We start from the raw sequence: 27,491 nt of genomic DNA on the forward strand, positions 1-27,491 counted from the left end.
TGTAAAGGCTCCACCAGTATGACCTTGAGAAAACTGGGCTTTGCTCCTCCTAGGTGAAATGGAAATAAAATTGTTCCCCTTCCTGCAGGCTGCTGTGAGCTGTCATATGTTCTGAGATGCTCTGAGGTTGAAGAGGCAGTATATATAGGTACCCAACATACTTTCTGGATTATGTGAATTTCATGTCTGTTCTTTAGGCATCCTCAAAAATGTTAATGTTTAATTCCAAAGTTTGCTTATTTAATTGTCCACAAGATATATACCCTTCTTCTTGCATATGTGTATAGTTGTGCAATTGTGCTGATGTGTCCTGGATAGGTCAGTATGTTTGAGCTTTGTGTTCCTTGTGTTGCTGCTCACTCCCACATTTTAGGGTCACTTAGCACTTGCTTTTCTTTTATTATTTTTGGGAGGAGGAGGGTTGCAGGAGGTACTGTCATGTTATATGAATTGCTATTAACTGTCAAAGCCACACCCAGCACAGGGATCAATTTAGACAGTTACATTCTCTGAAGGAAGTAATTTTGCTTTGTATTTTTGATAGCGGTTTCCAAGATTTTCCTGTGTGACTTGCCCTGACCAGGGGGCTGGACCAGGTGACCTCCAGAGGTCCTTTCCAACCTTAACCATTCTGTGACTCTGCCCTTGTCAGAGAAGTCCTAGTGAGTCCTAATATTTCCTTTCTGTCATTTTGGATATTTCAAGCCGTTGCACACGTATCACTCTACCTCTAGTAACTAAAGCTAAGGATAGTTATCCTAAGGAAGAAAACATCAATATCAATTGGACGTCAGAGTAGTGTACTTTTAAAAGCCATATTAAAACCTTCTAAAGTGTTTACATAGTAATATATATGTTCATCTCTGCCTGTAAGAAGGAAGTAAGTAGTGTGTTGTTTGTGTACAGATTTTGGATAGAGCTCTGCATTTGATTTCTAGAAAAAGTGAGGGGCTGTGATTCCCAGCCATTTCAAGATCAGGTATTTTGTGATTTGGGTTTTTAGTAAACATACTGTCCCAGAATTTCTAAGGGTAGCTGACATGGGGGAGAAAAGATTGACACCAAATACAGGTGCATGTTCCCCATGTTTGAATAGAGATCTGTAGTGTTAGGAGAAAACTATTAGTAAAACAGGAGAAGAACTCCATGAAAAAGCAGACAATAAAATCCTGAAAATACCTGATAAGGATGAAGAATATAGGAGATTTGGAACTAGATATGATAAGGAACTAAAATAGAAAGAAGCTTTATCAGCACCGTCTTATGTTAGCATTCAAGGAAATACAGCTGTCATTAGTGTAATGTTTCTTAAAAAAAATAAAATTCTCAGGCATACTAGCATACTAGATTATTTGAAAACCTGCAAATTAGCTGTGATGATGAAAAAAAGTCACCTCTTTTGTATTCTGGACATAATACTGACCTTGTTTGGGATTTTGTTTGGATTAGTTAGTTTTAATTTCGTTTTGTAAGTCATAACTGAAGAAAGGGAAGACTGTAGAAAAAGCTAGATAGCTGTGGTCTTGGCATTTTCTCTGGAGGGTCTCAGCAGAATGGGAACAAAAAGTCTAAAACACCTCTGCTTTGGCAGAAAAGCTGTGAACAGGTAAGATTTTCAGGTTGTGTTGGCAGCTGCTACTCTTCTTTCCTGTGCAGCCAGACAGGTGATTCCACTCGTGATTCTCCATCTGCAGGATTGCTGAATCCTTTGGGTTGGTTCAGACAGGGGCTTGTGACCTTTGGAGTGAATGGTTCTGGCTCGTGAGTGCTCTCCATCTGCTTCAGTGAAGATCAGTTTTTTAGTGCTTCAGGGTGTTCTCAAGTAGTGAGGAGCAGTAATCTCTGAAAAGATGATCAAGAGTAGTTTTTGCAGTGTCTGGCACCTGCCCAAGATGTTTGGACAGCAGTCAAGTGAAGCCACCAGCTTTTCCCCTGTGTGTTGGCAGCCCTTGGCGATACTGGCCAGAATAATCAGCAATTTGGTAAAAGAGTAACATAGCAGAAAACTAGGTGATTGCAGGGCATAATAGTTACAGCTCTGGCATCTGAGAAATTAAATCTAGATCTAGACTGGTGGGAAAAAAGCTACTGCAGAAGCACATTCTAACAGCTAACATGATAATGAGGTTTTTCTCACGCTTCCTCATCTTTCACCTCTTATTGTATTTTAATAGTGCTTCAGGGCATAATTCCACTTCAGAAGTGAATAACAAACTGGAAACCTTGCTGTTGTTTTGCAGTTTCCTTTTAAACTGCTGCATAGCTTTCACTGGGTCAGATGAGAGGGAGGAAATGTGGAGTATCTCACTGGTAAGTTTAATAATGATTAGAAGATTGAGTGAAGAGCAAATGATGCAAATGTACTATGGCTTGTCAGTTTTGTATCTGTATCTGGTTTGTACTTAGATTGATCTTTGTGCATGAGAAATGCCTACAAAGGGTAAATTTTTTAGGGTATTGTATAAAAATATTTCAATAATAACTATTTAACTTTAGTGGGTCTGGCTAAATATAGTGCATTGGAAACATTATATATGCCTCTTTTTACTTGGCTGTAGGGACAAAGGGTCAGGGACAGACCGCTCCAGTGTATGCTTTATCATTTTTGTTCATGCATTTGAATCATCATAACACAAATATATCTCACTGGAAATTGTGTCTTAAAAGTAAAAACACTATTCTCTTCAAATGTCTGTTCATTCATGAATTAGTAGTCACATATCTGGGGATATGCCCTCTGTTTATTACAAAATATAGTAATTTTGAAGGATTTTTTTACTTACTTGATTTGTTGAATCAGTAATACCTTGCTCCTTTAAGTATTGTTTTTTTGCTGTATATTCCTCTTATTTGAAATCTGCAGTTCAGCTAAAGGACTTTGAATTTGCCAGAAAAGGGAAGTGTTGGAACTTTTCTGTGTGACACATAGAATGGCACTCTGAATGTATTTGTAGGCAGTGAAAGCAGTTCTGACTAAATGAAGTTTTCTTTTGAAGCTTAGGATTTTGGGATTCAAAAATGCAAAATACACTTTAAAAATGCAGATTATTTGAAGTATGTGTTTCATAAACCCCACACTGAAAGGTGGCAAATACTTAAGTACTTCCGTGCAGACAGTAGACTAAGATGTTCTACCCTGGATTTCTTTGCAAATAAATGCTCACTGGTTTTCAGGATCTAAATCTGGAAGCTTGAACGCAGCTGTGGGTAGTAATGTAAGGAGTGTAAATGTAAGGAGTGTAAATGTCAGGAGTCCATGGGCATTAGCTCAGGTGTGTACCTGCCATGTGGGCTTGGTTTATTTGACCTCTGCAGTAGTGATGAACTCCTGTGGGTAATCTTTGAAAATAACCCTCTCCAAAAGGTGAGGGAGGTGCAACAAGAGCTGTGAATCATCTTGTTCCTGATGTTGGTGTCTTCAGCAGGAGTTTTACATGGAAAACACTCCCTTGCAAGGAAGTTGCTGAGTTTTAAGGAGAGACTTGCAGGCTGAGTGAAAATGTGGGGAGATTTTTCCATCTCTGCTTTTCAGAGGGGATTCCTCAGGTAATGAAGTATTTCATTTACAAAGATTGAGACATGAACTGTTGCGTGTGCCTGTGCTCCTGACTCTTTCCATGACCTAAGATTTCTGTTTTATAAAGCTGACGATGCTTTGGAGTTGTTCAGAAGAAGCTGATCATTATAAATTCTTGAATCAAGGGACTTTCTGCCCCTTCCCTTCATGCTCTGAGCAGGAAGCATGTATGGAATGCAATGTCCTCTGCATCTGAAGTTGAACTGGTGGGAGGACAGCATCCATTTGAAAATGCTCTTGGTGTGAGCTGGAGTCCACCTTTGTCAGCAGCTGACAGGGTCTTCAATTCAACAAGCAGAAGAGTTCTGTTGAGACATTGTTATTATTAATGCTCTGGGATAACAAGTCCACATCTAATACCCATTTTTAAATGGGAATGATAGTTTCTAAATCTTTAAAAAAACCCAGCATACACCAAACAAGTGGTTTTATGGCAGAATTTAAAAATTGGAATTAAGAAATCATGAACTGGAGTTGTTTACCAAAGTGAAGCAATTGCAGTAGCTGAAAGGGTTCCTGATGTCTGAGTCAGGGAGTTTTTCTACTTAAGCTTAGCTGTGAGAAGGAGAGAAAGTGCAGTGTGCTTAGAAAGACAACGTGCCAGCATTACTGTAAAATATCCCATTAATACAGTTACCTTTAAAACAGAACAAGATCTAGTATCTTGTGTCTGATTCAAGGGATGAGAAATTATAAATGCACACTCTTGCTGTTCACTTTAATTGGTGTTACTGAGGTGTGAACTATGGGTATGAACAAATACGTTACCTGAAGCTGAAATGCCCTTGCATGTATGTCAGTAAGCATCACAGTAGGTGCAAATAACGTCGGTATATCTTTTGGCTTTGGTTTTTTTTATTTTTTGCTAACACTGTCTGAAGTATTTCTAAGCTGTAGCAGTTGGTTCATTCCCTCAGCGTTCACCTGCACGCTCTGGAATGCCAATGATGTTGTACTGGACCCAAGGTGGTGGTTTTAGCATTGCTTCAGAAGACAGTTTATTTTTATACCCTTCAGCTTGCAAGCAAAGAGCATTGCTATTGCTTTGCTGTTGCAGCCCTTAGGGTTAGCTCTCTCTGTGTGCATAACTCACATAGCAAAAGGTGAGTTGCTTTGGAAGTACTTACCTTTATTTCTGCATTTCATTTTGTAGGGGAAAAGGAAGGAAGTGGACTTCATTTCCAGGTAGTAGGCACTTTTCATATCTGCACTGATTGTGGTCTGAATAAGCAACCATCTTGCATGCCAGTCGTGTTCTGTGTTAGAACAGATCAGTGAAGAACTCTTCGCACAGTAGGGAAATTGGCCTCAATTCCAAAAAGAGAAAATCTAGGATGGAATTGTCCTTGATTCCTTTTATTTGGTCTCTCATTAGCCCTTATCTATATTCTAGGAATAGGAATGACATATACTGTAGAGTTGCAGTTCTATATGAAGCCTGTCTGTCCTGGTTAATAGAAAATTCACACTTGTATTTGCAAAACAAGAAAGTTAAATATAATATGTGACTTTTCAGGTCTTCCTTTTTTTTTTCTCCCCCTTGCCACTCTATTCTAGCTATGTATGTAAAGTACCTTTCTTAGATTCTGAAATTCATTAGCACCTTCAGGTCCTACCATTGCATAATGCAGGCTTTCTAACATGGTGGATGGTTAATTTGATTAATTTATTTTGCTTTGTATCCAATAAGTAATCATAAATGACTTCCTTTCAGTGTATTTCATTTTTCAGTTAGATGATCCGGTTTTGGGGCTGTGTTTGCGAGCTTTTTCAGTTTTCTTGATGCTGAGCTGGAGAGGGCTGGGTAATTTCCCTGCTTTGGGAAGCAGCTGGAGGCGTTGCAGAGCCTGTTGGCGCTGGCAGCGCGCAGGACAGCGGTGTCTGCGTGTGGGTGCCCATGGGTGGCCCCGGCAGCGCCACCCCAGCACAGCCCCTGCCTGCCTGGGGACCAGCCCGGGGCGTGCCTGGCTGTCACCTGTGGGAAGCTGTCGGGAGCTGCACGTGGAGTATGAGCCAGGCCTGGAAACCTTCCAGTCCTCTGGCTACTGTTAGCTGCGTATGCTTCGGGTTATTCATGGGAGCTGAACAATTCTGTTGTACTGATTTCTCTTTCTCTGCTTTATTTCATCAAATAAAGAGAGCTTTCCGAGGAATCCATAGTTTTTGGATGGAAGACTTTTCCTGTTGATTCATGTGGAGTTCATAGCAGTCTGTTACATTAGACAGCATAGTCAGATTACTTTTTTCCCCCCTTCTTGTTGCATGTTCTGTACGGAAAGTTTTCTTAAATGAGGTATTTTTTGAATATTTCAGTAGAGAAAACAAATGAAATTACAATTGTCAGATGCTCCCAGAAAGCTTTTTGGGAAAGAAGTGATGTTCATAATTCCTTCCATTCTGTTTTCCTTGCTTTGTAACTGGTTGCTTCTGTGAAAGAACTGTCTTTCAGGTTGATCAGCCCAAATACATTTTTCTTTTACTTCATACTTCTCTGAAACCTGCAGTCAGCTGCAGCCAACCTGTGCTCACTTGAGGCTGGCTGTTAGTGTGCCGTGTGGCAGGCAGAAAGCCTTGTGGGGCTGGAGGAGTTTGTTCCTCAGTTCCCTGGGTGCTGTGTGTGGGCACAGGTGGAGGGTGTCCCATGTCCTGCTGGTATCCCTGCTGCACAGTCTTGCAGTTGGCATTCCCAGGTGACACCAGGCTGCTCCTGTTGCTGCCAGTCTGGCGGCTGAACTCTGGTCAGGAGTTAGAGCTTCATTTTAGTTTATTTTGCTGGAGTATCTTAGAGCAACTTACTCAGGTTTAGCCCTGTAACTGCAATTGGATGTGGAGCATGGAGAATGCTGTGTTACTTTTCTGTACCAGAAGACAGCAAACTCTTAGTTGCTTAGTTAAAGTATTGAAATATTTCTTGTGCATGACTACTTTGCTTAACCAAGTGATGCTGTAAGAAATAACTGTGACTACCAAAAGGTTTCTTGTAATTACTTCACTGTTTTATTTGTATTGATCCTGTTTTTTGTTTTGACTTGTGTGAATGGACATTGCATTTATTTTTGTTTCTCTCTGTTATTCTCTAGGAGCAACATTTAAAATGCTAAAGGCCGTTCTAAAAAAGAGCCGAGAGGGTGGCAAAGGGACCAAGAAAGACCCAGGTATGTCTGTTACTGTGATGTTTTATAGCCCAGGTGAGTTGAGCACTGCAAACCCAGGACTGTCCATCCTGTGGTGCAGCAGTGCCCGTCCCGGGGGCAGCTCCCTGTCCCCCTGCCCAGCTGCTGCCTGTGGAGCAGGAGCTGCAGCTCTGGACCTGCCTGCAAGGCGGCTCCAGTGCAATTATTGCTGCATCTCCAGCGGGCAGCGCGGGGGACAGCAGTTGGTTGTGGTTGTTGCCCTAGAAGTACTGAGAGCAGGCTGTGTGTGCTGTGCTGCCAGCTCCTACACGGCCTGGGGCCAGGCCTGCTGACCACAGAAATGACTCTAAAATGCTTATTCCTTACGTTACAAAAAAACTCAACTCTGGTTATGTATTATGGGCAATGGAATTTTTATTATATATGTCTTTTGGAAAAAAATAATTATTGAATTAGTGAGAAGTTATTAAGCTGGTTATCAGGTTTCTATTATGTTCTAGTTTTTGCTTTAACTACAGAGATTTTTTTGAAGGTAAAAGTAATCATTATCAACAAATCTTACTTAAAATAAAACTTATTTTAATACTAACCATAAATGTAGTAGGCCACTACTTACCTGCATTACCTTCCAGGAAGAAGGGTAACTAAGAGCTCTCATTGCCATGTTCAAGGGAGGGGAGGCCCAGGGATGCTGGTTGAGGAGGAGCAGTAGCTGTAGATGTGCAGGTGTTGGTGACTGATACGAACATGCCTGCTCTGTGCCAGGCATGCTGAGGTCTTTGCTGCGCTGGCTGGAGAGCTCATGGGCCTGAGTGAGAGTGACCTGTTTTTCAGAGTTACATTTTTAACTTCAGACTATTAATGTAGACTAACATTTCTGATTTTCTGATGAGTTTGATCCTAAATTATCCATTAGAGTAAATTTATGGTCTTTGGCAACATTAGCTTCTTACCCCCAGAGTAAAATACAAATAAATCTGAATACTTCTTATATGTGTAAAGAAAAGAGCATAATAAAGGTGCCACGTCCTTGTTTATTGGAGCCTTTAAAACAACACAGTCCTGTTTTCTCAGAAAGCAAGTTACATACATGTCTTGCATTGCAGCTTCTAAAACTATGCAGTTACACTGAGTCCTACAAGGGGAGAGTATTTTCACTGTTCTTTTGCAAAATCTGGTTCTGAGTTCATCTGGCAGGTAATGTGTTGTTCTTCAGGAAATTTCTGTGGTCTTGTGAAGTTTTCACTCTGCCCCAGTTCCTTTCTAAATGACTGAATGATGGGAGCTATGCTGACTAGAAAAAACACTGACACTAGATCAGAGATGCACAGAAATTATCACAGAGCAACACGAAAGGCATTCTGTTAATTCTGTGTGTGCTGCTGACTTGAAGTTACCAGCTGGGGTTGTTTAAACAGAGTGGGCTAAAGATTCCTGTGGTGAGGCTTTCACTGGTACATTTTTTGTTAAAGTACTAGATGGAAGTTGGTTTTGGCTCAGAAGGAAAATCGGGCTGTTCAGAATAGAGCTCTGACCAGGCTTTGATTAAAATCTGAAGCTTGGAAAAACCCTTTTCCTGTAGGTCAGAAAGCATGGCTTTTTATTTTAGTATCTCTCTGCAGACATCTGTCTGTAGTAATGTGTGCAAAAGAAGATTTTTCTCTGCTTTTGCAAATACAATGCTGCTGTATTTCTGAGCAGCAAGGGAAAAGTTAAAGTGTGGGAAGTTTTTTGGTTTAATTTTTGGTTTGGTGGGTTTGTTTATTTGTTTGGGGTTTTTTGTTGTTTTTTAAGCAGAGCTCTAGAGCTTCACGTATTAATTAGATGTTATGGAAACCAAGTATTGGGAAAAATTGGTGAATAGTGCCTAACTGGTGAGAGCTAGAGCAAGGAGGAGTTCAGGAGCAGCTTTTTAAAAGGAAGTAAATAATTGATACATTGGATTTCAGAGATTTGTGGGTTTTTTGTATTTAGATGATGTGAAAAGTTTGAAGAGACATGTGTGCATTTAATTCTGTTCTGTTGTGTGCATTTAATTCTTAGACCAGGACTTTCTGTAAAGTTATGTCCAGTTTATTAGCTTTCTCTGTTGTTCCAAAGGACATTCCAATTCTTCCAGCTGCAAGACATTTCTCCACTTTTAGAAAAGATGTGAAGCAAGGAAAAGAACATTGATCTTAGTAGAGCTTATTTTTGCTCACTCATCTCCCTGGTCTTTAAACTGAAAACAGGGAGAAACTGAAGGGTTTTTTGATTGTAGAGTTTTCCTACTTCATGGCCCTTTGGATATGGAATAGCAGCAACTCTTAAAATTTCCTGTTCTCTGTGGAGAGTAGAAATGCACCCCAGCAATGGGAGCTGACTAGAGAGATAAGACTGTTAACGTGGCCATGGCCATTCTTCAGACTGCTGTTGGAGAGAGGAATGCAGTAGTAAATTTAGATGCTTCTCTCAGCTCTGTGGGCACATGGGCTTGATTTTTTGCTTATGAAGTTTTGAGAAATTGTTCAGGTTTTTCAGAGCTTCCAAATGTGGGAGGAAGGAGACAGCGCATCTCAGTAGGGCCACCCTGAACACAGCTGGGAAGACTGCATGGTCTTTTTTCAGCGTGTTCATGGTTTCAGAGTGATACTGAGGAGCTAGAAGGCAGTAGAATCTCCATGGGTCATAGTGGGCAGCCCAGCCGGCGTAGGAGGGACACCAGAGTGATGAGCTGCAGCTGCGCCTTGACCACGTGGGACCATTTGGAGTCAAACTGAAAGGGACTTAGGCTAAACTGCAGCAGCTTATTCTTAAACTGAAGTAACCCCACTTGTCCCATGGGTTGCATGAAAGGAACGCCTGGAAGTCTGCATGATTTAGATCTTAGTGGGATGATTCCTGTTTTACTGAATAGAACTTCCTGTTTGTGTGTTAACTCTATTTTATGGGTTTTACAGCTGGTAGGCTTGTGGAACTTGTATGAGTAGGAATGGTGGTGCTTTTTTCTGGATTGAAGGCAGGCACAGCTGTAATATTAAAAAGTGTAAAAGGGTTAAAGGACAAAAAGAAACAACCCTAACTGTTTTAACAGTAGCTTGTATGGATTTTCATACTGGAATTTCTCATTTGCCCTGACATAAGGGCTTAAGAGCTGAAGCTGTGCGTAACATTTTGGAAATCTAGCTGCTGGGAATGTTGATTGCAGGTTTTAATAGATTCTTAAATTCAGGGTTATCTTGAAAAATAGGGTTTCAAGAACTAGTATCGATACTTGGAGAGAGACAGGTGCTCTGCTGAAGAGTGGTAGAATGTCTTTGTAGAAATAACTTCTGCCTTGATCAGATGGAAGGCTGTCACGTGGGAATGTCACTTGTGGAAAAATGATACCTGAAGCAGCACCAAAAGCAGTAGTTATGGATACATAGTTGGGCTCAGACCTGAAGGTACTTCAGTAGAAATTCTTCTACAACAGTTTTGTAATAAACCCATTTTAAAATGTGTTTGTTTGGATGTGGCTGGGAGGTGTTGATAGGTAGGTAGGTGGCTGTTGTAGAATTAGATACAATCTGAATGAAGCAAAATGAGTGTGTTTAAGCTTGCACGTATGTAATTATCAATTTGTGCAAACATACACGAACACAGGTGAAAAGAGCTGTGTTGGCAGCAAGTTACTTGTAGAGCAGCTTTTGCAAGCAAAACTTAGGGATGTTATTTCTAAATGTGGATTTGAAGACAAGGTGATTGGTGTCCAACTTAGGTAAACAGATGTGCCAAATGAACAAAATTTCAAACAAACTAAATTTTTTACACAGACATAAAACTTTTTCTGCATCCAGATTTTTTCTGGTTTTCTGCAGCATGGAGAAACCTGTCTTTACAGCCCTTCAGACTTAGTTATTTCCATACAACAGAAATAACTATCTGTAAGTTGATTTTTCTTTTCTCTTGTCCTTCTTTGCATTAGTAATGTACATACTTGATAAAGGACAGAACCTGGGGGGGGAAAACCCACAGTCTGCACCTGTAACCTTAAAGTAACAGAAAATGGTTTGGGCAATGTTTGAAACCAAGCAGGAAGGGAGTAAACAGAAACAAGTAAAAAGTGGTACTATCTCCTCTTTGTTAGCTTATTGTCATCAAATCCGTGTTTTCTCTTTAAACTCTTGCAGGGTTTCCAGGTCCTCTAGAGATTGCTGGGGAGGTGTCTCTCCAGTGGGACATGGCAGAGCTGTCCCACCTTGTGCCCTCTGCTGAGGGTGTGTGTTCTCCTTCCTTGCTCTGTGCCTTTTGCTTTGCTTTGCTAATGGACTTTATTTTCTACATTTAAGGTAATCCCAGCTCTTTGTCTGTTTCTGCCCTGCGTTTCTTTCTACCTACCATAGAATTTTGTGTTTCTGCTCTCTCTCCTGTGTTCTCATAGTTGAGGTTAACTTGTTGACCAGTTTATTTCCTTGAGGTTTTTAACTTGACCTCTGTAACCACAAGGAGATCTTCTGTCTCTGGCCTCAGCTGAAAGCAGCTGGCTGTTTTATTTTAATATAGCATAGAAATTTTGTGTGTTAGTGACACAGTTCAAGCAATCAGGGCCAGAAGACTGTTGTTCAAGTTCTGCTAGGTTACCTGTAAATCCTGTCTGTGCCTAGAAGAGTAGTATAAAGAATATACATAAGCTTCAGAATATAAACAAAAAGTACTTCTTAATTATGATTGGTTTAGAAATTCTACACAGCTATTCATTCTTAAATGCTTAAAAATGCTTCAGAGATAAATTTTTATTAGTATTTCCTGTTGGGTTTCTGTACTGCCAGCTGCTTTCCAGTATATAATTATATTTGTTTTCTTTAACTGCCCCAAAGTCAGCAACTCGCTTGCATTTGAGAATCTGCTTTTTTTTTTTTACTAACCAAGCAAAAGCTCATTCAGTATAAAATACATGTGATGTATTTAATTTAAAGAGAAAATAAAATCCTGTATATTAAGTTTCTACAGAACATACTCAGTTATTTCAGATGGTTTTGTAGTAGCGTGACCATTGTCGTTCTGTTGACCCAATATCAGGCCTGAAGGAACACGAATAATGGCAGTATTGTGCTTAGTTTGCAGTGTTCTTCTGCACTAAATCCCATCAGAAGTTGAACATCAAATGTAGTACATGGTATGCCTGGAAACTTCATTGATGTCAGTAGAAATAGAGTGTGGTAAGTAGTTGGGACTTTCAGGTTTTCCAGCTTCAGGGCTTCTTAGATATTAATAGTAGTGGTCAAATAACAAGGGACAGATTATTATGTCAACAAAAAGATGATGTTTAGAATGCAGCAACATAGAGCTTTAAAGGCAGAGAATCTGGAGAAACAAGACGGGTGGTTTTGGTTTCTGACATAAAAGTTATTGAAGTACTTATGGATTTGTATATATCAGACTTGGAGTAATTGCCTGAATATTTAGATTTTTTTTTTCTTATTTGGTCTGCCAAAAGGGTCCATATTAATAAATCTTTCCTGTGTCTTGTTTGATTCAGATCTGATAGATCAGACCTAATTTTTTTTAATACTCTTTGAGACTTAATTTTCATTTGCATTAATTTCCTCCTTATATTCAGGTATCTTCATGTAAGTATCTTTGGCTTAAGTATGGGTATGGGTATACAGACTTCTGAATGTTCATATAGAATGGAGGCTTTATTTCTGCATTATGTTCCATTGCAGACTGGCATATCGTTAGTTACTTTTGTTTGTCTGCCTTGCCCTTTAGGAATATTGTACACTGAACAAGTTGGATGAAATCTGAGAATTCAGAATTTCCTCTCTTTTACTCACATAATCAGATACAATTAAGAAATTGAGATTATACTTAGTATTCTTTTTCATAAGTAAAATGGCTTTCAAAGGCATGAGCTGTGATCGCTTGTATGAGGCTCCACCACTCCTGCTTTACTTTCTCCTTTTCCTTTTAGCCAAGGCCCCTGTTACAAGCCTGACGTGCAGCCCTGGGGCAGCACTTGGAATGATAAACAGAAATGTACTGAAATTCACTGTTACTGGGTTTTGGGGTTTTTTGTTTGTTGGGGTTTTTTGTTTGGTTGGTTTTTTATTTATTGTTTCTGTTGCTATTGGTAACTAAATTGCTACTCTGAAAAGTGAAGCTGCTGTGCAGAAAAGCCTATTTTTTTCTTAAGACCCAGACCTGCTATTTAATCTTTATTTTAAAACTGAGTGTTTTAAGAATTACTTGCCTGTAGCAGTAAAGGTTTGATTCTCAGCTGACTGTGGTCAGCTAAATGCAGCTTTTAACAGCCCTGTCTTGCATTACATCTAACTCAGCATTTTGGCCTAATACACTCTGAACCCAGCTGACAGCATCAAGGTACCATTCTAGAAAACTGAAAGGCCATTAAATAAAATAACTTTGCCTTTTAAAATCTAAATATGTAAATTCAATTGGCTTTTTCTGTCCAAATGCTCTGTGATATTAGGCTTTGAATTTTAAGAGCAAAGGACATTTGTGCTGCATAAAGTACACATTCACTGTCTGGAACATTGAACTTGGAATGGAATACTTTTTAGTTTCAGTTTGACTTTTTGTTGTTACTCTAGAAATACCTTGCAACAGAGGAAGCATTGTTTCATGCTTATAATATGGAGCTGTTTTTGATTATCTTGTGTTGCTTTGCCCACTTTCAGCTGCTCTTGTCAGTTATTTAAGAGCTTAAGCTTTTTTGCTGAGCACTCAGTATTTAATGTGGTGAATGTCTTTTCAGAAGGTAATTGCAGTGATGTATCCCATGTACATATGAACACCACCCCTCAAAAAAAAATTCTGCCCTTGAAACACATGCAAATTACTTCAGTGACCTGAATAACCCCTATTTTTCCCTGTTTTCTTTCTTTTTTCTTTAAGAGCTACAGGAGAATGTTAATATTTTGTGTACTGATAAAATAATCCAGGGTGCCGAAATAAATGCCAGAAAGTGAGCAAATAATGTCAAGTACAAGCAGAGTTGGCAAAGGTTGGCCATTTAAACCATTTATTCTAATTTTGCTGGGTTGTTTCTCACTCATTGCACTTCACTGCTTCCTTTACTCAGGCCATAATGCGTTTTCTTCCCATTCCATGCTAGTTTCTCTCTTTTTCTGGTCTTCCCAGAGTCTCGAGAGCAGAAGAGTGAAATGCTGCTCTCCCCTCATGCGTGCATTTTCCATGCCAGCAGGCTGTGTCCTGTCCCAGAAGGCTGGCTGTGGATGGCTCCGCTTGGCAGGAGTGGTTCTGCAGCTCCTGGTCAGTGTGTGCACTGTGTGACTGCACAGGCTGGGACACTGGACTCCCCAAGCCTCCTGGATTGCCCTCCCCTCAAGCTGGGCTGGCTGTGTCTACAAGCACACACATGCCTGTAAGCATTTCAGTTTTGAAAGACACAGCCCTTCAAGGGCAGTGCTTACTGTTTTACCATAAAAATGAAGCACCTTATACTTGGTCACTGAGCCAGGTTACAGAGTTCTGTGTACACTTGCCTGTCAGTTCTATTGAAAGACTATCAAACCCACTGGGTTTCGTAATCCTTACACAGTTTCTTACTGCTTAGACATAGAGATGCCTTGTTCTGGAAGGGACTTTCCAGTTTGGATGGCTTTCCTTGTTCCTACAACCGTTTTCTTTTTCCCACGTGTAGTTTCCTTCTGAACTTGTCTGTAGGGTCGCATTTTTTCTTAAATATTTGTTAGGGTGAAGCATGTCCTGTGGAGCAGAGTGGACTTTGTTAAGACTGTCAGTGCTAGTGTAGTCACATCAGTGTTGGATGTGGTGGTGTCCTTCACTTCGTGGGGTTCACAGGGAGCCTTGGTCAGCAGCAGCATCCTGCACGTTTTTTTCTTTTTAACACATCTGAAACAGAACTACAGAATTTAGGATTTCTTCCATCGTAGCATGATTTTATATCAGATTTTTTTCTTAAAAAAAAGAAAATAATTGATATAAAATTGGGTTGAGAGTCATGTTTCACTGTAGTAGAAAGGTTAAGGGAGAGAAAGACAAAACAGGCTTTCCCAGAAGGGCTTGTTGAGGGAATCCATGGAACATAGTTTTCTCTGTGGCTGCTCTCAATATCCAGGATCAAAGAGGCTGCATGTTCATTGTTTAAGCTCTCACTGCTGTAAAGGTAGTGGTCCTATTCCTTCATGTTAAAAAGCAATCTGAATTCCTGGTAATGCAGGTGGCATTCTTCTGGTTTCTAAGCACCTTATATTGAATGAAGAATTAGATGCATTTTGTAATGTTTAATACTGATATAGACAGGTGTGAAGGTTTCCATTTTAGTTATCCTCCCTATTAAATAGGATTAGTTTGATCTTAAAGTTCAAGTTCTCTTTTAGAATATTAAGCTCTACAAAATCATTACTGTAGTCAGCCATCCTTGTATCTCTTTGTATCTAAGGGGAAAAAAAAAGTAGTTTGTAATCAGATTATGCCAATCAGTTGCATCCTTAGGTGCAGCTAAACTGGGATTTGGTTTTCATTCTCCAAGCTTTTTGTGTGTGGTTTTTCAAATTTTTTATTTCTGTGGTTGCATTTACCACTGAGTAAGAACTCTAGTGTTGATTGATGCTTGTGCAAGGTTTTTGTCCAGAGGCTGCTTTGCAGTGGAAAATGTAGAACTCAGAGGTTTTAAAAAAATGGAAGTGGGTTTTCACCAGACCTTCCCTTACGTGTTTGTTTTACACCAACAAACTTCCACTCCAGAACTGACGCAGCCTGCTTCATACTCTGGTAGATACCAGGCAATGTCATGTAATTTTCAAGTATTTTTGTGGGGTAATTTTGGGGTTTTGTGTTTGTGTGGCATCTGCTAGTATCTGAGCATTTTAACAGATTGTATTTTGACAGGTATTTCTTATGCATTTTTCTAGTATTGTTTCCCTAATGTTAAATTGCTGTGTGGGAAGCATAATCTATTACTGGGTGAATCCCACAAGCCTGGTAATTTTGGGTTTGTCTTGTCATGTGTAGAGCCAGGTATGTTACAGCAATTTTCATGTTATTTGGATGAAATGTGGAGATTGGTCATCAGTCCAGTTTACACAAAATAGAAAGTGCATGATTAAATGGGATGGATTTAGAGACTTCGGAAAGGATGATGTAAGCACGTAAAAAGCTTGGCACCCCTCGTTATGCCACATGTAATTGAACTGGAGGCAGCCACAGATGAGGTTCCTGGTGCGGGTCTGGATGCTGCCGTGCCGGGCCGCGCGTCTGTGCCTCCCTCAGAGGTGCCGCGGGCTCGGCTCTGCGCTCGCTAAGGCGCGGACACCGCAGTGTCCCAGGGAGCCCGGGCCCTGGCCCTGGCCCTGCTGAGCGAAGGGAGCCTCGGAGCCGGCCCTGTCCTTGCTGAGTGAAGGGAGCCTCGGAGCCGGCCCTGTCCCCGCTGAGGGAAGGGAGCCTCGGAGCCGGCCCTGGCCCTGTCCCTGCTGAGCCTCGGAGCCTCAGCCTGTTCAGCGAGGGACATGTGCTGTGCCAGGCTTCCACTGGAGCTGTTCTTGGGCTGTCAGGGAGTTCTGGGGAAGAGCTGGTCTGTGCCCATGGTTGGGGCAGCATTCCAGGGGCTGTGGTGTACATGCTCTGCTGGTTCTCTGCTATTCCTGGTGTGCATGGTTTCTGAGCTCGCAGGTGTGGCGTTGGTCTATTACCTTGAGTTTAACAGCTTTTTAGAAACGGCTTGGAGGAGCAGGGTGCTGTTCCTCCTTTCTTGGATTGCTACTTGTCTAATAGGTGTCTGCTATTCCATTGTATCATAACCATTTTACACTTAACACAAGGGTTTTACTGCTTCAGCAGAATGCAGCACTGTTCAAATACACTGACCATCACTGAGGATACAACACCCGTAGGCTGAAGCCTGGGGTTTTCTCAAGGTGTGGGTTTTGCTCCAAAGAGCTGCTCTGTCTGAACACCATGGCGATGTGAGTGGTAATGTGCAAAGGCTTATTGTACAATTAGGAAATGAAATTATTAAAAAGGGGAATTTCTGTGGTACATTTTACATTTTTGTCTTTTAAGTCATACTGCTCTCAGATTCTGAGTCATGGAAGCCTGCTCTCCACAGCATCAGGAAAAAGAAAAACCAGAGTACTGCTGGAACAAAAATTCCTAAGATACAGTAGTGTCTCTATATATTGACTGTAAAATATCTTTCCTGTTGCTGTCATGATCAAATACTCCTAACTTACTGATTAGAGCTATTTAGCTCCATCCAGCTCTCTTCCATGTTTGTAATGTTTCATATACAATAGAGACAAATTAATTCAAAATTCAAAAGCCTACTAAGAAGGCAATGAATTACACAGATTATGCCATCATAAAAGGAAAAATAGAAATGAAGGAATTGCAGGTGGACGTGTCAACCCTTTTGCACCCCCACCCCTCAGCAGTCCACCTGGAATACTTATAAATTCCAAACTGCAGCCTGGATATGTCGCTAGTAAAAAGCTGTTAACAGGAATTCCAGTATTTTCTAGTTACATTTAGCTGTATTACTATTCTACTGTGTTTTTCAACACCTTTTGAAGCAAACTCACATATTCTATATTGAAACAAATAATAATATCACCAATGTTAAATCTGTGTTTAAATTCGCTGTTGTAGAAGTTTAATTTTCAAAAGAACAGAGAAGGGAAATCCTTAGCCTCTTTAATAGCACTGAAAGTGGGAAAACAAATCTTAGACTGCCCATCTCTGAGTGTACATATTAGTAATCCACCTTTTCATTACATGTAAGGGGTAACCCAACCCTCCTTTAACTAGTTCAGTAAACAGTATTTCAGATGGTCCTGGCTTTCATGCTAATGCAGTGATGCTAAAACACCTTTTCAGTTTGAAAAATACTTTTATGTTCATAGGGAGCTTGATGTTGACCCTAAGAATGGAGTCTGAAAAGTGCTGACTGTTGAAAGCGAGGTTTTTCTTCCCCTTTTTTCTCTTTTTTACATTAAATTGGAATGTTGCTTACTTGTGTATTTACATTTTCCCAGTGGTTATCTGGATTTTGCAGTGGAGGTGGCATAGTAGGGCGAGTCACGCTCAATTGTTGCTGGCAAGTGTTTTCTTGTGTTAAATACTTATATTTCAGTGCAACTCTAGGCTGTTTATTTTGGCACATCTCCAAACAGATGACAAAATTTTATTTTTAGCAGGTGACTGCTGCCCAGAGAATGCCTCGCAGGTTACAGCAACATCTGGCCACAATGCAGATTTCCCCAGTGGCGAGCAGCCAGGCTCCCAGGACACTTACAGAACAAACTTGGCCAAAGGAGTCTCAATGTCACTGCCGTCCTCGCCTCTGCTGCCACGGCAGTCCTATCTGATGCAGGCTAGAGCAAACAAGAAGTCTCCAGGTAAGATGAAACAATGAGCAACTAAAATCTTCATAACGTGTTGACTCAGTTATTGATAAATTCTGCATAAAATAACTTCGTAAAATCATGTTAAACTTTTGCAACAAGAATAAAAGTAGTGCATGTTTCCGGGTTAAAAAAGTAATTGGTTATTAAATAGAACATATTATTTCACGTGGCAAAAAATTAATCTATTTGATGTTGCAGATACTTATATTGAAGTGTCTGAATATGATTAAACCTGGTTATTTATGGTTAATCAGGTAGATTAAAAAAACTTTGTGCATGTGTAAGTGACTGTGTAAGAGTGAGTATTGTTTGTGGCTTTTACAGTTCAATTATTTTGCTTGTATCTCCATACACAAATGTCACTTCCACAGCAATTTATCTATTAATAGAAGGAAGTTGTTCGTTTTCAGCGGTTTTGTCCTCAGTGGTGCCTACCGCACTGGTGTGGGAGCCGGACTAAATATGGGGCTCCATGGGGCTCCTTTTATCAGCATTCTGTGCATAGAAATCATTCCAGCACACCAGCATCACTTGGGTTCACTCGGGTCAGTGTGGGAGAGACAAGTGAAACTCTCCATGTTCCTGTTGCCTGTGGAGGCACTCAACAGGTTTGAGTTTATAAGGTCTGGGAACAGAGGGTCAAAAGCTGGGCTTTGTCAGCACAGAAAATGCTGAACAGTTGATGAGTTGTGACTGAAAAGCCATATTCATGATGACTGCAGAGTCATTCCACTGTGACCTACAGCCAAGGGAAAAGACTTCCTGTGATTCTACAGTGCTGAGAATGCACTGGCATTTATGCATCATTATTTTGAACAAAGACCTAACCAGGTGATAGGAGGCTGACAGAAACATTGTGCTATTCCTTTGACTTTCACCAAACTCTAGCTAATGGAAGATAATTCAATATAAATTAGCTGTCTGGTATCTGGGGCAGGGGTAGTAACAGGATTATACTAATGTCCTGATTTCAAAGCTCTCTATTTCAGTAGCATGGCAGCAAGTTACAGATCTTTCCGGATATGGTGAGTGAAAGAAGAAAGGACTGCACAGGAGGCTGAAGTAGTGTTCTGAAGTTGGGTTGTAGTGATGAAGTTGTCTAGCAATGGTAGAACAAAATTCTAATTTCAGTCCTCCCAGTTGAGCTTCTTCTACTACAAAGCTAGAGTGAGCATTGTTTGGATTGGTTATCTTAACAGGTGTGCAGCTAAACCAGTTTTTGTTCTCTTAAAGGGGTAATAGTTGATTGTAGTCTGATTTAGGAGGCTCAACTAAAAGAATGAAAATACTGATTTATAAGGGATGTTCCAATGAAATGGATTGTGGAGTTTAAGATATGAATGAAAGATGATGCTGTTGCACTTGAAAAAAATGTTTGCTGCTTTCCTTACATTAATGATACAATAATGCTTTAACAGGGAAAGGTTTCCTTGGAAATCAGTGAATTTCCGTCAGTGAATGCTGGAGGTGACTCCTAGGAGAGTCTTGCATAAAGAACTTCAGTAGGTTTTGAAGTCAAGGTTCAATTAAAACTTCTAATTAATAAGCAAATTAATCCTCATACTGATTCTTGAGACTAGACTAGGTCAGAGAACTGGTTTCATCTCAGGCTGCAGTTCTGCGCCCTGCCCGTGGGAGCCCTGGGGACTGTTCCTCCTGCAGGCACTAAGCTGGCCCAGCTCCAAGGTCCTGCAGCGGGCAGTCTCTGGGGTCAGTACAGCTACAGATCCACTTTGTCCTGACAAGAGGGAGAGGATGGAGCTGCACAAGTTACAATGATCTTCTGAGACATCAGCTCTTCTGCAGTCAAAAAAGCATTAAGAATTACTCGCAAAACAATAGATGACTTAAAAAAACTATTGGTATGGAATTGTATAAATCTGTAGTTTGTTCCCCTTGGGAGGAGACCAGCTTTAAAAATCTGCACTAGATTTAGGACAGAGCTAGAACAGGCTTCAGGAATGACTGTTGGTGTGAGATGGCACTGAAGAGAAGTTATGGTAATAGACTGGAGTGGTGTTTGTCTGCCTAGGAGAAAGGCAGCTGTAAAAAGGAGACAGTGCAGTCACTGTGTCTGGCAGTGTTGTGTTCACCTGCTGATGTTAGAGTGTGAGAGAAAGGCTGGAGTTACTTCCTGGAAGAAAAATCCAGCTAAACTCCTAAAGAGCAAGTGGCCACTTTCGCCTCAGGACACGATAAGGCACTCAGCAGCAGTCACGAGAGCATAGCAGGGAGTGTGTTTTCCCTTACTGAGATTCCTCTGCAAATTTGCTGCTGATAAAGCGCTGTCCCAGACGAACGTTCTGTCAGACCTGATTCAGCCACCCTACACTTCTGTAAAAGAGCTGTTCTGCAGATGCACTTCACATTTAAATGAGTCCTTTTCATCCAAGGGTTAATTCATGCATCCTGTTCTAGATTAGTGCATGAAAATAAATTTACCATGAGTTCTCCTACTTGTTGCGATGTTGTATATTGGATTTGCAATTACTGTTAAGTCACTTCCACAGCAGTTTGTGAGGAACAAAATTCAGTAAACGGTTTCCTCTACAGCTTAAACCATGAGTGTTAAAAATACATCCTGAAGATCTTTCTGTGTTGATCTAATTTTATAACTGCTACACATTTTTTTTGGTTCTTTTAGAATGAGTGCTTTTTGTTGGCCAACTTTGATATGTTTGATTATACTTCTGCTTACAAATGACAGGTGTAGGCTATTGTCTCCTTAAAGAATGGGATTTTGTTTCAAATGAATGCATTTTTAGCTGCTTTCACCGGGGCCAGTGGCCTTTATTTTTGTTAGACAAGTAGTGTTGGAAGAGCCCCCTCTGGTGTTGGTGCCGAGCTGTTCGTGTAAAAAGTGAAACTGACTCAAGAATCTCTACTGGAGATATAAATATGTGTTCGTATAGGACTGACACTTCCTCACCAGTATTTCTTACCTAAGAAATTAGGTTGTCACCATGTTCCCATATTGCACTTCTAGGTGGAAATCTGAAAGAGCAGATGGGTCCAGATTGTTCTGGGATAATGATGTGTGTTACCCTGTGATGGGGGGGCCAGGCCTTCACAGCTCTGTGGCAGTGTGACCCTGGGAGCCTGAGGCCACAGAGGAGAGATGCAGCTTTTCTTTAAAAGCAGTCATGAGTCTTAAAGTGCTCAGGAAAAAGAGCAAGAAATTGATGTGATTTTCAGAGACTTAATGTAGCATCTGAGGCTGCTGCCAAAAGGAAAGACGGGATGCTTAATGTGACTGAAGTGCCACAGCCTAAATATAGGGTGGGATTTTAATAAACAAAGTATGAGAGAGCTTTGGTGTGCCCTTGAACTCTGAACCAAGGAGAAGGATGCTTTTTGAGGAAGGGGCAAGTCTCTTTATGAAGGTCAATGTGAGACAGCTGGCCTCAGACCTTCAGTCCCTCTGCAGTGCTCCCTGAAGGATTTTGCTCTGTTGGTGCAGGAAGTGCAGAGCAGGAGGAGGCATGGTTGAGAGCCAAGGTGTAGTCCTGAGTTACACATCAGTACTGAGAAGAGTAGGGAGACCAACTACTGGGGTTACATGCAGTATGCAGCTTACACACCACGTACAAATGGTTTGTTTTCTAGCAGCCTTCGTGTTCTGAAAGACCTGGAGCATGTGTTTCTCACAGGAGTGGAAGTGCAGCAGCTCGCTGATTTTTGTGATAACAGCTGTGTGTGTAAGAAGTACTTTCTCTGCTTTTTTTACATCGTAGAGAATAGAAGCAGGACATAGGAACTTTGTGGTCCGTGTGGAAACAGTTCGGTATGCTCCGTTCGTTCCCATTGCAGGTCCGGTCAGGAAGCCCAAGTATGTGGAGAGCCCCAGGGTGCCAGGTGAGGCAGCCCTGGCCCTGCAGAGGAGGCCGGAGCCGGGGGAGCCCAGCGCCAGTGGTGAGCATCCGCCCCAGCGTCTGTCTGTCCGCTTGCTGAGTGTCTGTCTGCCCGGCCGTGCTGCCATGTGCTGTGGGGTGAGATACTCATTCTGTGCTGGGAACAGGCTTTTGCAGGAGGGGCTGCTTGCCGTTACACCTACGCCGTCTTTAGAGCTGTCTCGGTTCCTGGGGCTGGTCGTGTGCTGCAGGCAAAGTGATGTCCCAGTGTCATTGACTGCCACCTAGAGCAAGGCCTCCTGGCGTTTTTCTAAACTTGTTTTTTATTATAAATTCACTCAAATGTGTAGCTTTGCTTTCCTTTCAGCACTTCATTTTAGACATTTTGTAAAAGTTTGCTGATTAAGGCCGTAAGTTAACTCCTGTGTTGGCAAAGCTGGGAGAAGCCACCTCCCTAAAGTTAATTGGCATTCTTGGAAAGTTTTGTGTTGGTTAAACTGATTAGTACATGACAGTGTGGCTTTTACAGCAAATGTCATGACATATGTTAGTATATGTCATGTATTTTTAGATTAATTTTTAAGTTTAACTAACCTCACTAAGGTCAGTGGATATAACTGATGATGTTCCAGGTGAAAATTCTCTTTTCTTCCTTTTATTTCAATTTTAAAGGAAACTACCATTTAAAAAAATCAATGTTTTCTTTCTAAAATATAGGTGCTTAGTAGCAGAAATAGAACTAGAAATTGTTTTCACCACCTACTTGATGTAGTATAGTTAGCCTGGTTGCTCTTGTGCCTTCATCTTCACAGCCATCTTCTAGTGCTGGCATTAAAGTTCTAGGTCCAGCTGGGAGAGCATGTAGTTTTCATCCTCTGATTTGAGGGTGACCATGTTGTGATATTCCTCCTCTCACAGAGCTGTGCTCCCAGGTGATGAGGCTGAGGCTGCTGGAGATCAGCACCAGTTTCTGCTGTTCAAGACTTGAACCGTGGATGCTGGGTTGAACACCTTGGGCTCTTAGCTTTGGTCTCTGTTACTGACTGAATTTGGTAGTATGCCTAACATTCAGTCAGACTTGTCAGATATTATAATTTTTCTAGTAATAATAGTAATAATTTTTGTAGTTTTGAGTGAAGAATGAAGATGTTGATTTCACAAAGTGTAGTTTCCAGGACTGTGACTTAAAGATTACTTGTAATCTTTAAAGTTGCTTTTTTGTATGAGAAAATATATTTTCCAGGCAAATATTTGAAGACCCGTCAATTTGTGAAACTTCTGAGATAAAAAAAACTTTTGCTATCTACTTTCCTCGACTTCCTTCTTTTGGGATTAAGTGAGAATCAGTCTTGCAGAGTAAAACCTTAAGCTGTCTACAAAATTAAGAAAGGCGTGCCTTCAAGTAGGCATTGAGCTGCAGTGAAATAAAGACAGAGGGTTGACTGGTACCGCACATGTTTGCAAACTTTGGGGTTTTATGTCACTCATAAAATTGGGCCATTGTTGAAGTAGTGCTTACGGTCGGCTGTTCAGTTGCAGTTGTTATTTTGTGTTTTTCTTCCAGACTGCAGCCTGGGGAAAACGTGCTGTTTGCAGTTACCACTGAGTGTCAGCTGGGTCTTACATGGTTAGAGATGATATACTCCTCACGGAGATTAAAAACTGTTCTGACGGTGCTCAGGCTCAGTGACACTGTGAAGGGAAGGCCAGGAGACATTCAGCTGGGTTGCTTTGTGGGTTGCCCCCTCACCCCAGCTCCTCTTGGTGGTGGGGCAGAAGGTGTTACAGCTGAGGGCCTTTTATCTCCTCTCCTAAAATTCATCCCTAAGTCTGGGCACCTACTTCTCTGGCACTCTGTAGCAATTGGGAATTGTTTGTTGCATGACATCTCCAAAAGTTAAAGTGCTAGAGCTGTTTGGGTGTCTTTGCTGGCTCCCAGCAGGGGGATGGCACCAGCAGCCCTGGTGTGCTGGCTGGGAAGTGGCCGTGCAGCTGCTCCTCAGTGTCCCCTTGGCAGTTCTGAGGATAGCTCCTACTGGCAGCTTCTTCTCCAAGTGGTAGGATGATGCTTCTTATTCAATTAGCTGTTTATAGCTGAGGAGGAGACAGGCCTATGTATATATATATTTTTTTAGTAATGGATGAAAGAAATAAATGCCCTGTAAATGTTCCTGTCAGAGCAGGTGGTCACAGGTTGGTGGCTGATGCCAGATTGCTGGCATCAAAGAAGGAAAAGGGCTGGAAATGCTTGTTTGTGAGATGCCATCAGCAAGAGTGTGTGCCAGGGCAGAGCTGTGCTTGGCTGCTTTTGTTGCAGGTTGCCTCATTTTGAGTTTTGTCTTGTTATATCTCTTGGATGCTAGAAGACATTTCAAAGCACGGTACTGATAAAATTAAATATCTTGGCACCAGAAGAGCTGGGACTTTTAGAACTGATGTCACATCTTTTGCATAGCAAGCAAAACAAAAATGTTTGGTACTAGTTCCGGTGTTAACTGTGAGATTACAAAACATCTATGTTATTAACCTCTACTTTTCACATTTTTATATGACAGAAATAGAATTTCAGCTTGCCACAAAGCTTTGATAGCATTGAGCTTAATACTAGCTTAGGAGAATTGTTGTGTTATGTTGCTCATCAGTCCAGTGATGAACTGATTGCACTTAAATATTTCTGGTTTGACTGGCAGGTGGGTTTTTCCTCCCCTAGATTTGTGCAGTTATGCAGAGGATCCAAGACCCACCAGCAATTAAAAGTCTGGTGGACAATTTGGTTGTACTTTTTCTACCTCTTTTAGTAGTTCCCAAATAAAAGACTCTAACCTTCAACTTTTTTCCTCCCAATCCAAAGCAAAACCTGACAAAGACTCAAGCTGTTCTCCTGCAGCACAAGAATTGATGACAAGATTGGGGTTTTTACTGGGAGAAGGGATCCCAACTTCTACTCACATGGAAGAGAAAAGTGAAGTTATGGTAGGATAATGGAATATAATCTTTTAATGTTCATCCTGTTTCAGAGAGGACTAATCTTATTTTGTCTGTCTGCTAGTTGTAGTTACTTGATATCTACCCAAATACCAACCATTTAAATAGAAATACAGTAATAGAATTGGACTTCAATTTTAACAAGTGTTTGTTTTCAGAAATTCAAGATCAATTCACAATTTCAAAACACACAAACTGAATAGATTTCTCATCACTTCTGGAGGTTAAATCTAGTCTACTATGAATGTGAATAGCTTCTAGAATTCGCTCTGCTTTTAGTATTTAGGAGGAAATTTTTGCCTTCTCTTTTCAATGATTTCCAAGAATGGAGAAGGCCAGCATTTTGTTAAAATGGGAGCATGCTTGGGGATACGGGTGTGTTTATTTCTTCCTGAGAAGTTGACTTCAATCAGACAGTCCTTCTCTGTCATTTGGGGTAGAGGGATTGGAGTGAAGCAGGCAGCTACTATCCACATGAAGCTCATCTGCTAACTAAAACTTCACAGTAACTACCAACCTCTGCTCCTCCCCCTTGCTCCCTCCACTTTTAGTCCCAGCCCTCCTAAATCTTTGTGCATCAGTTTGGGCTTTCACACTGATAGTGAAAAATTAATAAGACTGTAGCTCTAGGTTTTTTCAACTCAAAGAATAAGTACAAGAGGTGGAGGGGAGGGGTATCCAGTAAAGTGTTAAATAGAGAAGAGATCTGCCTCACTACAGCTTTTTTACTGAACTGTGAAAATCCCTTTTTAATTCAGTGGTCACTTTTTAAGAGTAATATGAAAGATTAAGATTCCCAGTCTAGACAAAACTTTCACTTCTTGAAGTTTTTACTTGCAAAATGGGTTCTTTGCTTTGCTCTTACTCTACCTCAGCTCGAGGTCTCTCGTTTTCAACCTAGCAGGGTCCTGCCTGCTGAGCAGTGAGTGTTTCTTGCTCTTCCCTGGCAGGGCGTGGGCGCCAGCCAAGGCGTGAGTCCCTGTTCCACCCTCACCAGCAGCACGACGTCGCCCAGCACCGACAGCCCCTGCTCCACCCTCAACAGCTGTGCTGGCAAAGCAGCAGCCAACAAGGGCAGTCCCTGTGGCACCATCAGCACCCCCAGCTCCACCCTGGAGAGCAAGGACAGTGGGATTATCGGTGAGCATTCTCATTAGCGCGTAGTAGAAATTAGTTTCCTCTTAACTGTGCAAGTCTGAGCAGCTGCTTTATGTCACCGTGTTCGGTTTTACACTGTCTATGGGATCCCATTTTGAAAGATTGAAATCCTGTTCTTGGCTACAACAGCGGCTCTTATGTGTGCATTTCTCTTCTTTTGTTTTTCTAGTGCAGTTCTAATTTCTCCACTTTTTCCTTTGAAATAATTATTTTCCTCTGTTTTTCTTCCATTTCTTGTTTTCTTATGCTTTTTTTCTTTTCCATTCCAGAGGTCTTAACAGTGCTTTTCATAATGGAGAAGCACAGCAGGGCTTGAAGTTGATTTAATTTCCAGCTGAGGGAACAATAATTGATGTGATTTCTTATGAGAATAGCCTAAATTAAACTGTTTAAAAAAAGTGCAGACTTTTGAGTAATTGGCATGAAAATGAAGCTAATATGGGACATTGTGGATGAGATGAAATGGTGTGATCCTCTGTTGAAAGATGGCTGAATTGAGGGTATATGTGCATCTTGTGTGGGGACTCCATGACCATTGGAGGCAGCCACCCTCACAGCCCAGCTGTTACCAGCTCCTTGTACCAACCAGCTGAGTAAAAATAATTTTTACTGATCGGTTACCCTAAGAGACATTGTTTGTCATGGGTCAAAAGACTCCTGTGTAAAACTTAAGTGTTTCAGTTGAAGAAAATTATTTTGTGTACTTATTCCATGTCAGATTGATACTTGATCAACTTTGTATAAGATCTAGTTTTGAGATAGTATGAACATCTTGATGTAAAGAAAAGGATATATCCGAATTGTTGCTTTTAGAAAAAGAGCACAAATGTAGATACTGATATGAACATACTACCCTGACATACTAGCTTGACAGGCTTGAAATAGTCCAAGAGTATGTCCATGCTCTAAATAAGGTCAGAATGGCCTCATATTTGTTTTAAATAGTGTACTGGCATGACAATATCATTACTACATAACCTTGTAAGTACCAGTGTTTTAAAGAAAATATTTTAGAACAGTGATTAAAGTTACTTATTGAACTCTGAAAAGGAAGGATGAGTGTATGAGTGCAAGAGCAGGGGGAGCTTGCTGGTGGCTCCTTCAGTCAGGTACGCGTGGTTGGTGGCTGCAGGACCGTGTGGAAGCCATCCGCCGCTCCTCTGCAGAGCCGCCGTTCGTGTCTCAAATTCCAGAGGAATTTGAGCACCCTGGCAGCACCCCTTACATCTATAAAGGCATGAAACCAAGAAGGGAAAGAAGAGGCACCTTTCTGATAAGCAACCTGTGCTTTTGGCTTTTACATACAAGTATGTCTGTGCATTCAAATTTGTTATTAGTACATGTGCATTTTAAATTATGTTTAGCAAGTATATGTTTTCTAATGTCTTTGACAGAGTTCATCCAGCCATGAAAA

General features: G+C 41.1%; 1 protein-coding gene across 7 annotated transcripts in view; it reads left to right on the top strand.

Moving 5' to 3' along the window:
- Positions 1-27,491, top strand: part of TANC1 (tetratricopeptide repeat, ankyrin repeat and coiled-coil containing 1) — a 74,097-nt gene that overhangs the window by 22,495 nt on the left and 24,111 nt on the right. For 3 of the 7 annotated variants that reach the window (XM_077181833.1, XM_077181832.1, XM_054636207.2), the window contains exons 2-6: positions 6,658-6,732; positions 17,871-18,074; positions 21,894-21,995; positions 24,786-24,907; positions 25,870-26,059. In XM_077181833.1, coding sequence (XP_077037948.1) covers positions 6,672-6,732; positions 17,871-18,074; positions 21,894-21,995; positions 24,786-24,907; positions 25,870-26,059 — 679 coding nt within the window. In that variant the 5' untranslated portion in view covers positions 6,658-6,671. Of the gene's footprint in view, positions 1-6,614; positions 6,733-11,830; positions 11,892-17,870; positions 18,075-21,893; positions 21,996-24,785; positions 24,908-25,869; positions 26,060-27,491 lie in introns of those variants that run through there. The other 4 variants (XM_077181836.1, XM_077181835.1, XM_077181831.1 and 1 more) reach the window with 3 other exon arrangements.

This window comes from Agelaius phoeniceus, chromosome 7 (genome assembly GCF_051311805.1).
Source record: "Agelaius phoeniceus isolate bAgePho1 chromosome 7, bAgePho1.hap1, whole genome shotgun sequence".
NCBI classification, from domain to species: domain Eukaryota; kingdom Metazoa; phylum Chordata; class Aves; order Passeriformes; family Icteridae; genus Agelaius; species Agelaius phoeniceus.